General features: G+C 51.7%; 1 protein-coding gene across 1 annotated transcript; it reads right to left on the reverse strand.

The window, feature by feature from the left end:
- Window positions 1–10862: 10862 nt before the first annotated feature.
- LOC119359147 (aspartic proteinase nepenthesin-1-like) lies at window positions 10863–12676 on the reverse strand. Its single transcript, XM_037625463.1, has 4 exons — window positions 12329–12676; window positions 11434–11831; window position 11351; window positions 10863–11093 (listed from the first exon to the last, which is right to left on the reverse strand). The coding sequence occupies exons 1-4, from the start codon at window positions 12674–12676 to the stop codon at window positions 10863–10865; spliced, it is 978 nt and encodes a 325-aa protein (XP_037481360.1).
- Between the last annotated feature and the right edge of the window lie 249 nt (window positions 12677–12925).

Raw genomic sequence — 12925 nt, forward strand, 5'->3', positions numbered from 1 at the left:
AGGTTTGTTCAAGTAAGAACAACACCTAAGCACTGGTCCATCCACATATCAAATTATCAAAGTAGCGAATACGAATCAAACCAACATGATGAAAGTGACTAGATGAAATTCCCGTGTACCCTCAAGAACGCTTTGCTTATTATAAGAGACTGTTTTGGCCCGTCCTTTGCCACGAAAGGATTTGGCTACCTTGCTGCACTTTATTTACCATTACCGTTACTTACTCGTTACAAATTATCTTACTATCAAACTACTCGTTACTTACAATTTCAGTGCTTGCAGAGATCACCTTGCTGAAAACAATTTGTCATTTCATTCTGCTCCTCGTTGGGTTCGACACTCTTACTTATGAAAAGGACTACGATTGATCCCCTATACTTGTGGATCATCACTTGGCATTAAGCAAGTGTCCTTAAGGGAAATACTTGGCCTTAAGAACTGTAGCACACAAAGAATCTGGTTTATCAATAAGCCTCCAAGCTTGTTTTGCAAGTTGTGCCAGATTAATGGAATTAATATCTGTGAAGCCCATGCCCCCTTTACTCTTTGGCACACACAATTTCCACCAAGCCATCCAATGCATTCTCTTTTGGTTGTCACTGTCCCCCACCAGTAGTGCGACATCGCGTCAGAGATTTTTTCACAAGTTTGTTTTGGAATTTTAAAGACCGACATAGCATGCAATGGTATAAAATGTGCAAGTGACTTAAGAAGTATTTTTCCCACCCAGGAATAAATGCTTCTCTTTCCATCCATTAACTCTACCTACAACTCGATCCACCAAATACTGGAAACATTCTGTTTTGTCCATCCCTAACCTGGCCAGGAGGCCTAGATATTTATCATTGAGAGCTTATGTCACAATGTTTAATAGCGCACACATTTGCCCCTTCACACCAACATTTGTATCGGGACTAAAGAAAAAGCTCGATTTATCCAGGCTAACCAGTTGTCTAGAAGCTTCACAATATTTATCCAAGAACTCTTTTTAAGGCCTGCACATTCTGTAGGTTTGCCTTCATCGGAATCAAAGAGTCATCTACAAACAAAATATTATATATAGATGGGGCATCCCGGTATACTTCAACTCCTTCGAGGTGCCCACACTTCTCCTCGTGAGCCAACAAAGCAGTTAGGCCCTCCCTACATGACACAAATATGGTGAAAGGGGATCTCCTTGTCTTAGGCCTCTAGTGGGCCTAAAAGTGTTTGTTTCCATAGAGTAAAACGAACATAATATTCCAACATTATCACACATTGCATTACCAGGTTACCCAATTTAAGCATGAGCTTTTTTTTCAAAAAGTCCACTCAACTCGGTCATATGCCATGTGCATATCTAGTTTAACTGCACATAGGCCAACCTTGCCATCCCTCTTATTCTTCATAGCATGGAAGCTCTCAGAGACAACCAACACATTATCCGTGTTAAGTCGTCCTGGGACAAAAGCACTTTGTGTTAGACTTATAATTTCATGAAGAAAGATTTTCAGTTGAGCCGCCAATATCTTGGATATCACCTTATATATTACACAAACTGATAGGCCTAAATTTAGTGACCTTCTCTCAAGAGTTAACCTTCAGGATCATCAAAATCGCCGTATTGTTCCATCCTTCCGGGATCTTGCAATTATTGACTGCATACAGAACTTCCTCTATCAGATCGTCGTTTAGCATTGGCCAAAACCTCTTATAAAATTTTGTGCGTTCTTCCTGGGCGTCTGCGAGGTCGAGCTGTTCTCCGAGTTGCGATCATCTCCGTCATGATCTACCTAGTCATGGAACGTGCGTTGGATGTTGTGTCGTTCAGGTTTAGGGACGACAAAAACGGCTCATTCCCGACGGCAACGTATCTGCAAGCGTGCATTGTGTTGTACTCACACGACACGTACGCTTTGGAGGACGGTGCCTCGTCATTGCAGCGGATCGATGAATGAACGGTGGTGTTACTTTGTAGGTTTCTCCTTTCGGATAGGCTACAAATAATGTGTGTGTGTGTGTGTGTGTGTGTGTGTGTGTGATCGTCGCAGCAAGTGCGTGTACTACTCTGAACCAAAATATAAAACATTTTTGTAGGCTATAAACTAGACTAGAAAACATACCAATGGTCCTCTCGTCCTCCTGCTCGCTCCTACGCCGCCGCCGTCGTCAACGGTCCGACATGCAGCCGATCCTCTCAACCACAGCCTCACCCACTGGGCTTTCGCTCCGAATCCCAACGGCCAGATAACGCCCTTGCGACGACTGCGGCCCCTCGTTCATCTGCTTCATCCGCGGTGCCACTTCCGGGCCGCTCTCGTCCCGCCTCGGTGGATCTGGAGCCAGATGGCGACGGATGGGTCGAGGTGCGGAATCGCCGTCACCGGCGCCGTTATGAAGATGGTCCTGCCGTCAAGCGCCCAGATGCATCCAAGCCTCGGATTCCCCGGTGGCTGGTAGGCCTCTGCTTTAAATGTCTGGAGGCTGGTCACTTTAAGGCGGAGTGCTCCGGTGAGATTCGCTGCCACAACTGCTGGGTATCGTGACACGTTGCTCGCTCCTGCTCCTCCCACCCTTCGCAGCACACTGCCAGAGCTCGCGGGGCTCCGCTGAATCCCTGCGCGCATCCCAGATCGCAGACGACGGGATCCTCCGCGCCACCTCCGCCGCCCCCTTCTGGCTCCATGGCGCACTACCCTCCTCTGGCTCGTGAGCGCTTCCCTGGTGAGGTGTACACTCATGGGGATCCCGATCTGAGGCCGGCTCACGGCGGCGGCATCATCTCTCGCTCCGCGGGCATGGATGCGCTCGAGGCGGATTTCCGCAATCGCGCGTTGCTGGCCTCGGTGCAAGGGCGGCGGCCTGCGGTGTCGCCGGAGGCGCTGGTGCAAGCCCTGGGGAGAGAGTGCGGGGTCGAGTGGAGGTTCGTCCGGGTGGAGGTGACGCACCCTGCAGATTTCTTCATCTATTTTGCTTCCACAGAAGATTGCGACCGGGTCTTCAGCCAGACCGGCCAGATCCGGTGTGCGGGCGCGCAAATCGCGTTCCAGCGCTGGCACCGGTGCGCCCAAGCATCCAGTGGCAAGCTCGAGTTCTTCTGCAAGCTGGGAATTGAGGGACTGCCAGCGGGTGGCTGGGAGTGGGAGACGCTGAGCCAGCTCGTCAACAATCTTCAAGGCCAACTGGTGGAGGTGCTACCGCAAGACGATCGCTGGCAGGTTGATGTCACTGCTTGGATGCGCAATCCATCCGGCATTCCGAAGGTGTATGATCTGGAGATGCCCGAGCCGGTGGGTTTGCCCAATGTGGTGGACGAGGACTGGCCGTTTGCGCCTCCACCGCCGGCGCCACCAACTGAGCGCCGTACTCTGATTCATCCACTTACCATTCATGTGCTGGATGTGGTGGACCGCACGGTGCCGTTCATGGCGCTTCGCCCGAACTATGAGCCGGAGGACGATGAAGACCTCACAAGGAGGCATGATTACTCAAGCAGTTGTTTCAGAGGGCGGATCGACGGTGAGGGCCGGGGCAACGCTATTCACTCGGGTGGTCACCCCTTTGGTGGCCCGGGTGGCCTCGATATAGCTGGGGATTGGGGCAGCCGGCGGGTGAACGGCCTCCTCATTCCAGCTGGAGGATTGGAACCTGGCTCTCCGGTGCGGGCGAGCCCCTCCATGGGTTCGAGCCCGGTCAGGCTCGAGGCAATCTCTATCGACCCGCGCTCCTCTGGGTCTCCTTCGGCGGCTTCCACAGCGGTCGGCTCGGCGGCGTGGGTGGACACCCCTTGCGGTCGCTCTTTGGCGGCGTCCACAGCGGTGGGATCTGCGGCGCTGGGGAGAACACCGGATCATGGGTTCGGCTACGGGAGGTGCAGCCCATCCCCTCGGCGTCTCTCGTTTAGTCCAGCGGAGAGCGAGGGGGATGGCAGGCCAGAAGACAATCAGGCTTCGGAACATCCACTTCCGTTGGGCCTGGAGGCTGCTCTGGCGCCACTCAAGATGCCGGACTTGCAGGAGGTAAGGTCTGGTGAGCAGGAGGGCGCGGTGAGCACGCCATTTGCAGTCCCGCTGATGCCGCACCAGCTCCTTCCGCCGCTATCCGCGTCAACGGGAGGTGCGGGGGTGGCTGGACCCCTGTCGGCACAGGATACGTTGTTGGCAGGGCTCGGAGCCTCCCCCAGGCCGTCTATCCTGGGGCAGCGTCCGGCGGCCTCGGCCCCTGTCCGGCGCAAGAAGACCCTGCCGCCCGGCTTCACCCCACGCAGGAGTGAACGGCTACACAAGATGAATGGAGGGACTCGCATGGGGCCGGTCGAGAGGGCGCAAAATGTTCTGCTTCGTGGCCTAGGCGTGATCAAGGCTAAAGAGCGCGTGTCTCCGGAGGCCATGGATGCCTATCTGAAGCTCTTTCAAGCACCGCTGGCTTCACATCATATCAAGGCGGTGGCTGCTCTCTTTGATCCAGACGACCAAGCCTTCGACGAACCGGCGCATGATGGTTTTGCAGTCTTCAATTTGCCGGAGAATGTGGAGCCGTGCGAAGCATAGATCTCATGTAATCGCTGGGGGTGTGCTTTTTTCTGTTAGTCATGACAGTCAGACTGCTTGTATGGAATGTCAGGGGGCTGAATAACCCAGCCAGGCGCAATTCTATCCGCTTATTTATGTAGTCTTGTGATGTGTCCATGATCTGCTTCCAAGAATCTAAGCTTAATGCCCTGGATACTTCGGTGATTAATCAGACACTTGGCCCAGAGTTTGATGAGTTTGAGGCTTTGCCAGCGGACGGCACCAGAGGAGGAATTCTATTAGCCTGGAGATCTAATCGCCTTCGGATCACAAGTGTCCAGAAGATGGAGTTCTCTATCTCTGCTACTGTGACCTCCCTGGCCGATGGCAAAACCTGGCTGGTCACTTCGGTCTATGGACCGCAAGAGGATGGAGAGAAGGTGCGGTTCCTGGAGGAGATTGAGCAACACGGTGAGCAGGTGCAGCTCCCTTGGATTCTAAATGGTGACTTCAACATAGTCACGCGTGAGGATGAGAGCAGTTCAGGGAGAGCTAACAGAAGGCTGATGAATAAGTTCAGACACACAATCAACAAGCTGGGTTTGCATGACATGCCTCTGGCGGGTAGGAAATTCACTTGGTGTAATGGGCAGGAAAGAACCATTATGGCCAAATTGGACAGAGTTCTGTTCAATAATGAATGGGAAGGCTTATTTCCAATCAGTGACTTGCTGCCCTTGAGTTCTAATGTTTCTGATCACTGTCCAATGCTCCTATCCTGCTCCTCGGGCAGTATAAGGGCCTTCAGATTCAGGTTCGAAAATTTTTGGTGCAAATTACCGGGGTTCCAGGAGGTAGTTAAAGAGGCCTGGGAAGAGGAGGTGGCCAGTTCAAACCCAATGCATGTCTTGAGTACAAAACTCCAACGCACTGCTAAGGCACTACGAAGCTGGGGTCAGAGGAAACATAGTGCCATGAACCTGCAGTTTCAGATAGCTAATGAGATCATTCTCCGACTGGACACAGCGCAAGAGACAAGAGCGTTATCGGCTGAGGAGAGAATACTCAAGGGCTTTTTGAAAGGTAAATGCCTGGCCTTGGCATCCTTGGAGAGAGTTAGATTAAGGCAAAGGGCAAAAATCAGAGATTTGAAGGAAGGAGATGCAAACTCGAAATACTTTCATCTCAAAGCAAACGGGCGCAGAAGGAAGCATCTTATTCCTTGCCTGCTATCTGGAGAGCGCTTAGCTACCTCCATGGAAGAAAAATTAAGTCTGGCTCATGAGTTCTTTAAGAAATCGATCGGAACCCCAGCGGTGAGACACAAGGTTATTGACTTGGAGAAGTTGGGCCTTGGCAAGATATCGGAGGGCTCGTCTAGGGAGCTGGAGGCTCCTTTCTCTAGAGAGGAGATAAAGAAGGTGCTGGATGAAATGCCGTCTGACAGGGCACCTGGGCCCGATGGCTTCTCTGGGCTGTTCTACAAGTCTTGTTGGGATACCATCGCGGACGACTTTATGGCAGCCATGGATGTCCTCCACCAGGGTCACTTCTCCTCCTTCAGTGAGCTGAACACGTCAATCATCACACTTTTGCCAAAAAAGGAGGGATCGATGCAGCTAACAAATTTTAGGCCCATAAACCTTATACATGGTGTGGCAAAGATCTTTGCGAAGGTGTTGGCTACTCGCTTGGCTTTGCTGCTCCCAAGTATTATTTCCAGAGCTCAGAGTGCCTTTGTCACTAAGAGATCCATTCATGAGAATTTCAAATTTGTCCGGAATGCGGCCAGAGCTCTGCACCAGAAGAAGCAACCATCTGTGCTCATGAAGATAGATATTTCAAAGGCCTTTGATTCCTTGTCCTGGGAATTCCTCTTGGAGACCTTGAAGATCAGAGGTTTTGGAAATAAATGGTGCTCCTGGGTTTGCGGTCTTCTGAGCTCAGCCTCATCGTCGGTTCTCATCAATGGGGAGACCAGCACACAGTTCGCTCTGGGGAAGGGAGTTAGGCAAGGTGATCCCATTTCGCCGGCCCTTTTTATATTAGCCATTGACGCGCTGCAAGCCATGCTTAGTTGGGCGGCTAGTCAAAACCTGCTGGTTAAGATGGGGCTGGACGCGAAAACCCCAAGGGCCTCTATCTTTGCGGATGATGCGATTATCTTTTTCTCTCCAGTGGCTTCTGATCTTCAGGTCGTTTCTGCCATTCTGGAACTGTTTGGAGAGGCCTCCGGGCTGAAAATTAACTTTGAGAAAAGCTCCGTCACGGGCATCCGGTGTGGGGATGAGCAGGCCAGGGAGGTTGCGCTTTCTTTAACTGTCGGCACATGCAGTTCCCCCTGAAGTACCTGGGTCTCCCACTCTCAATCTTCAAATTGAGGAGACAAGATATTCTGCCCCTGATTGACAAGTTCTCCAGCAAGTTGAAAGGGTGGAAACCCAAGCTGTTGGCGCCAGCAGGCAGAGTGACGCTGACGGGCTCGATTCTGTTGGCTCTTCCGATGCATTTCTTGGCTGTTTTCCCTTTACCGGCGTGGGCTCTAAAGATCATTGACAGAAGATGTAGAGCTTTTGTATGGAGGGGTGAGGAGGAAATCAATGGAGGCCTTTTCCTGGTTCCCTGGGCCCGGGTTTGCAGACCTAAGGAATGGGGAGGCCTTGGTCTTTTGAACCTGCAAGACTTCGGGATTGCGCTCCGGTGTCGATGGCAGTGGCTAAGATGGGATGCGGAAGAGCGCCCGTGGCAGTTATTCCCAGATCAGCAAGACAAGGATGCCGCTGCTATCCTTGCGGCTGCAGGTCGAGTGACCCTGGGGAGAGGTGACACTGCCAGATTTTGGACGGATAACTGGACACCGGAAGGGCGTAGCATCGCCTCGTTGGCACCAGCCTTGTTTTCTTTTGTGAAAGATTCCAAACTGTCAGTCCGTGATGCGCTGCACAATCGAAGATGGCTAAGGGACATCAAAGGTGGCTTGACAGTCCAAGCCTTGGTACAATACTTATGGGTCTGGGACATGGCTCAGGCTACTGTACTCGATTCAGAGGCTCATGATCGACTTAAGTGGAGGATGACAGAACACAACCAATTCACAGTCAGCAGTGCTTATAAGATGTTCTTCATGGCTGGAATCAGGTTTGCTTGTTACAAACCCTTGTGGAAGTCCAAAGCGCCCCCGCGTTGCAAGTTCTTCATGTGGCTTGTCATAGATAGGAAGTGCCTTACGGCAGAAAATCTTCAGAAAAGAGGTTGGCCGTCCAATCAGGATTGCGCGCTCTGTTCTGTGCAACCAGAGAGCTGCACACACCTTTTTATTCACTGCAGAGTTACCCAGCAGCTTTGGATCCTCTTCAAACAATGGTCTACGGTGAATTTTCCCATCCCGGACAGCAGCTTTGACAGCACGGAAGACTGGTGGCTGGCGGCAAGGAGGACAATCCCCAAGCAAGCGCGACGGAACTTTGACACCATTGTCATTCTTATTCATTGGAGGATCTGGAAGGAGCGGAATGCGAGAATTTTTCAGCACACCACTTGTAATATAGAAAGGGTCCTGGACCTTATCAGAGAAGACATTGGAGTGTGGAGATCAGCCGGATGTGTGACTGATTTAGTTAATTAGCCGGCGCTCTCTCCGGCGCTCCTTTCCTTTGCTCATCTGCTGGCAGGCCCAGATCTCTTGGACTGCTGGTAGTGTTGTATGGATATCTTTGTACTGTTCTTCTCCTTCTAATAAAGATCGGCCTTTGGCCCTTCGAGACTAGAAAAACATTTTATATTTTGATACCGAGGGAGTTTTAATTGTGTGAATGCTCGGACAGCAAACTGAGCAACTTTTATAATACTCTATGACATAAGTACATATGAAGGGAGACTGACTCCACCCGAAGTAATCAAAGACACTGTGCATATCTTAACAGAAATCGAACGTGACGCGAGAATGATAAATTTAGTTGACACACGACAATTTTCTGGCAAAAAGTACACTCAACATGGATTTGCCATATTTGTCAACTAAACTTGTTATCCCCGTGTCACTAAAATTGCCACTGGAAACGTTCAGTATGCCATGGTTAATTCCCGAACATTCGGGATCTATCCGGGTCCTTTCTTAAAGCTTGATCCTATGGCATTATGACATGCTTATTGTCCATGTTGCTTCAACCTTCAATATACCATTATCTTACATATGAGGAGATGCTTAGTGCCTATCGTGTTTTCATGTGATACTCCATGACATTGGTACCTTCCTCATTAAAGTATGATTGCCCGCCCGCTTTTTACCAACTTGATGGTAAGATATTCCGGGGCCAAAAATACAACGGTCTGATAACAACAAGTTCGAGCAGCGAAGCAAAAATGGATGGCGACACGAAGCGATGCCGGACACGTAGCCAAACTAGCAGCATGTTAGGATAAGTGAAGTGAGATTGGACGTGAAACAATGCTAGACACGGAGAAGAGCAAAGGAGCAACGCTACACGCACGAACAAATTTCTATGGGACCAACATACTGGGTTCGTTGGCATGCTTTCATTGGATACAATTATGGTGAGGGTCTCACCCCTGCTGAAAGGGGGAGAGAAGATTAGTTTAGAATATGCCCGTAAAACCCAGTAACCAGTCCGCGCGTTTAGAATTTTTATGAGCAAAGTGTTGAGTGAGGGGCTGTGAGGTGGAGTGAACGAAAACAAGCAAGTGGTGAGTTAGGAGTCGTGAGGCGATGCCGTATGAGAGCAAAACACACATATTTAGAGCATCTACACTGCGATGGGCAAATTCGACCCCTCAAACGCCCTTGGAGGTGCCCGGGTGCGTCCGCTGACAATCACCGGTCAAGCCTTAAATTTGTCTTCTCACAACTGGACACCTCAATTATCATACCTCAAATTTATAAAAAAAACTCATGCAACTACGTCGATGCATTACACACATCGTCCGGCTACTACATCACTAAACATGTCATCAGACTACCAAAATTTGGCATGTTTTGTTATGGTGGAGAAGATCATCCACGGCTGTCCTTGCCCTTCCTCGCGCCATTGTCGTCCGTGTCATGAAAGTATTGGTCGAAGACGCAGTAGGAATTGAGCTGGATCTGCTCCTGCCGGAGTTGTCCCCGCTGTAGCGGTCCTCCTTCACCTCCTTCGGTGGTAGTCCGGTCATGGCACGGACCGCCCAATTCTGCTCTCGGGCGAGGGCGCGCGTGTTCCTCCACTTCTACTTCTTCACAGTGCGGGCGCGGATGGTTTCCTTCTTTGTGGCCGCCAGCGCCGCCACATCAGTTGCCTCCGTCGCTGCCATGTCGGCAGCGATACGGGCCTCGGCGGCCCTTATCCTCTCTTTCCCATGACGGGCACACCGGTCCCAGTGAGATTCATAGTCCGCCCGACCGGTGATGGGGAAGGAGATATTTTTCGGCTGTCGGGACCGCGATGATCCACCCCCAGAGGATCTGAGCGTCCGTTGAGCTGACGCTATGGAGTCGCGCCAGATCCTGCCATCGGCCGGGCGCTGTCCTCCCGGGAGGCGGCGTGCAATGCGAACGACCATTGCCTCCTCCAACCCGTACGGGATGACACCCCAGTCGACGGGTCCGGACTGATCTGAGTCAGATCCGCTGCCTGCCATGCCGGAGACGGCTAGAGATCGCAGGAGGTGAGCTTTGGTGGCGGAGGGGAGTGAAGTGAAGTGGCAAGAGTTTGATCCGGCGAGTGGATGGGGAGAAATATATGTGGGGTCGGGTGGGCCAATGTGGACCGGCTCCGATGTGGCAGACGCACCTGGGTGTGCCCGAGCACGTCCATATCCGCCCTATATTTATTGGGCTGGATAGGAGGAATGCCGATCAGCCCGAGCGTTTGAGGCGTCAGTCTAGGTCGCAATTTCATGACCGGTCAGTGACCGAGCAGCCCGTCCGGACATTTGACACGGATTTGGAGCGTCCGGCTATAGATGCTCTTAGGCCCCTCCCAATGTTCCACCTTGTACAGGTATTAAGGCTGTCATGTAGACAAAAAATCTGACTTGGCAAGGTAATTAGGAGGAGAGAGATGAGTGTGGTGACCCAAAAAAAACAATGCCAAGTGTGAGAACCTAGGCAAAACACTTAAATGGAAGAATCTCACTAATGCATGAAGAATTTTAGTTGCAAAATCATTAAATGAAGAATGCTTAGCACTAACAAGTTAAGCACCTATGCATTGGACGTTTTAGTTGCTAAAGTTTTTATTGTGCTTAACACCTTATGTAAGTACCAATGCATTGGAAGTAGCCTTACGGTTCGGAGTTAGTCGTATGAGACGACTCAAATCAACCACATCAACCAGCAATTGCATGGACACCCACAAGAATAGTAAACTTCACACCTCAAAGTTTACTACAGTCGGTGGGGACAAATGACATTTGCCCTACGGTGATGTCAAACAGCATCTGTATATTCTGCTGCTGGAAATTGCCCAGAATCGAAGTCCACGTCGTCCCAGCAATGTTCAAGCAGAACGACGAGTCCTCTTTGTCGAAGGACATGTAGTTGTCCCTATGCAGCGTCATATCCGCACCGCCGGCGAAGTGCAGCACCATGTCTGGCATGGCCGGGAGCTGCCGCTCACCGGCAGGAGCCGGGAAGCAAGGGTTGTCCAGGCTCGTGGCGTTGATCGCTGGCTGGCTGAGCAGCTCGGCGACGTGGTTGGCGACCACCCTAAAAGCACTTTCCACGAGGAGCGTGAAGATGGTGCCGGAGTCCACGATCATCCCGCCGGTGCCGTCCGCGTTCAGCGCGAATGTTTGGTTCGGGATCGGCAGGAGAGCGTCACCGAGCGATATGCCCTCGAGGGAGACGTAGTACCACGACCGACCCTGCGGGTTCTGCACAAGTGGCGTCGACTGCACGGCGGCGCCACCACTGGCAGCCAGCTCCGCGAGGGAGCCGAACAAGAACGGGCTGCCCAGACTGGTGTTGAAGAAGTTGGTGAGGCAGTAGCTGAACTTGCCGACCCCTAGCTGCGCCACGAGGGACAGGCTCCGGCGGCCGAGGCCGACCGTCCCGGTGGAGCTGTACGAGTCGCCCCCGTTGTCTGTGCCGCAGCCGAACGCCACGCCTCCGGCGGAGGCGGCCGGTGCTTCGCCGAGCGCGCTAGAGCCGAACGTGATCGTCTCCGTGCCCAAGCCACCTGCCGAGTAGGCGCCGTCCTCGTACCCATGGCGGTACCTGCAGAGCACGGTAGGGGTGCAGTTGCGGCTCCATATGGACAGGCACGTAGCGCTGGAGCAGGGCACGGGGGAGAAGCTGGAGGAGGTGGTCGGGTCGTAGACGGGCGTGTCCTGCGAGAAGCAGAGCTTGCACGGCTGCAGGGCCCTATATGAGCATGTGCAACAGGAGCGACCGAACAGGGCCCCCGGCACCAGAGGGGCCCCATTTTTTTGTTAATCAAAGTATTAATTGAACTGTTTAAAATATTTTACAGCAAGCCACTCTACCCATTTCTCTCTAATCACGATCCATCAGTTCCTCTCAGCTCTTTCAATCTCACAGCTCTTCCAAAATAGCATAGTACAGCTAAAAAAATAGATTAGGTGTGTGCTATGTACATGTCTTTAAAACTTCTGCTTCCAACTGGTGTATTTTCTTGTGAAAAACTACACTGGCCGACAAAAATATTACTCCCTCTGTTCACTTTTATAAAACCTTCAAGATATTTCAGACAATGTACAAAACAGCCCATTTTAAGCTGTCTGAACTGACTTACAAAAGTGAACGGAGGGAGTATTGTTTTTCTTTCACACATAGTGCCTAATTTTGATTTGTACAGGGCCTTCGATTTCCTCGGTACGGCCCTGCACGGCTGGCACTGCGTCCATGTGAGGTCGCTGCCGGTGTCGGCGAGGGCGACGAACGGCACCGGCGGCGTCCCGATGGCGAGCTCCATAAGGTACTCGGCCTGGCCCGAGCGGAGCCTTGGCCCGGCGTTCGAGCTGGAAAGCGTTGTGGAATAGCCCGGTAGCATCGAGGCCGCTCGGAGGCGGCTTCTGTGCACGGCTCGGCGCATCAGCTGTGCCTTGGTGAAGCCGAGTTTGGAGTCAATGTGGGTGAGCGTGGAGCGGTAGCCGGACGGTGGCGGCGCTGCCGAGCTGGCCAGTGAGGCAAGTAGCAGCATGCAGCTCAGAGCTTGTAAAGGGCCCATGGAATCGAGCGTATGGATGATCATTGATCAGTGCAAAGCTGAAGTGAAACTTGCAAGCCTTTTTATAGGAAGGTTTTAGCGGCCAAATTTTGCTATCTTCCTCTTGGAAGCCCATGGACCTTCTTACAATATCAGGGTAACCAAGAATGAATGATAACAGCAAGTACTAAGTAGTGTTGGATATATGAGCAATTTACCGAATGATTTTATTAACAGAAATAGTAGATAAAACATGGCTAGAATAGCAAA

This window comes from Triticum dicoccoides, chromosome 2A, assembly GCF_002162155.2.
Source record: "Triticum dicoccoides isolate Atlit2015 ecotype Zavitan chromosome 2A, WEW_v2.0, whole genome shotgun sequence".
NCBI classification, from domain to species: domain Eukaryota; kingdom Viridiplantae; phylum Streptophyta; class Magnoliopsida; order Poales; family Poaceae; genus Triticum; species Triticum dicoccoides.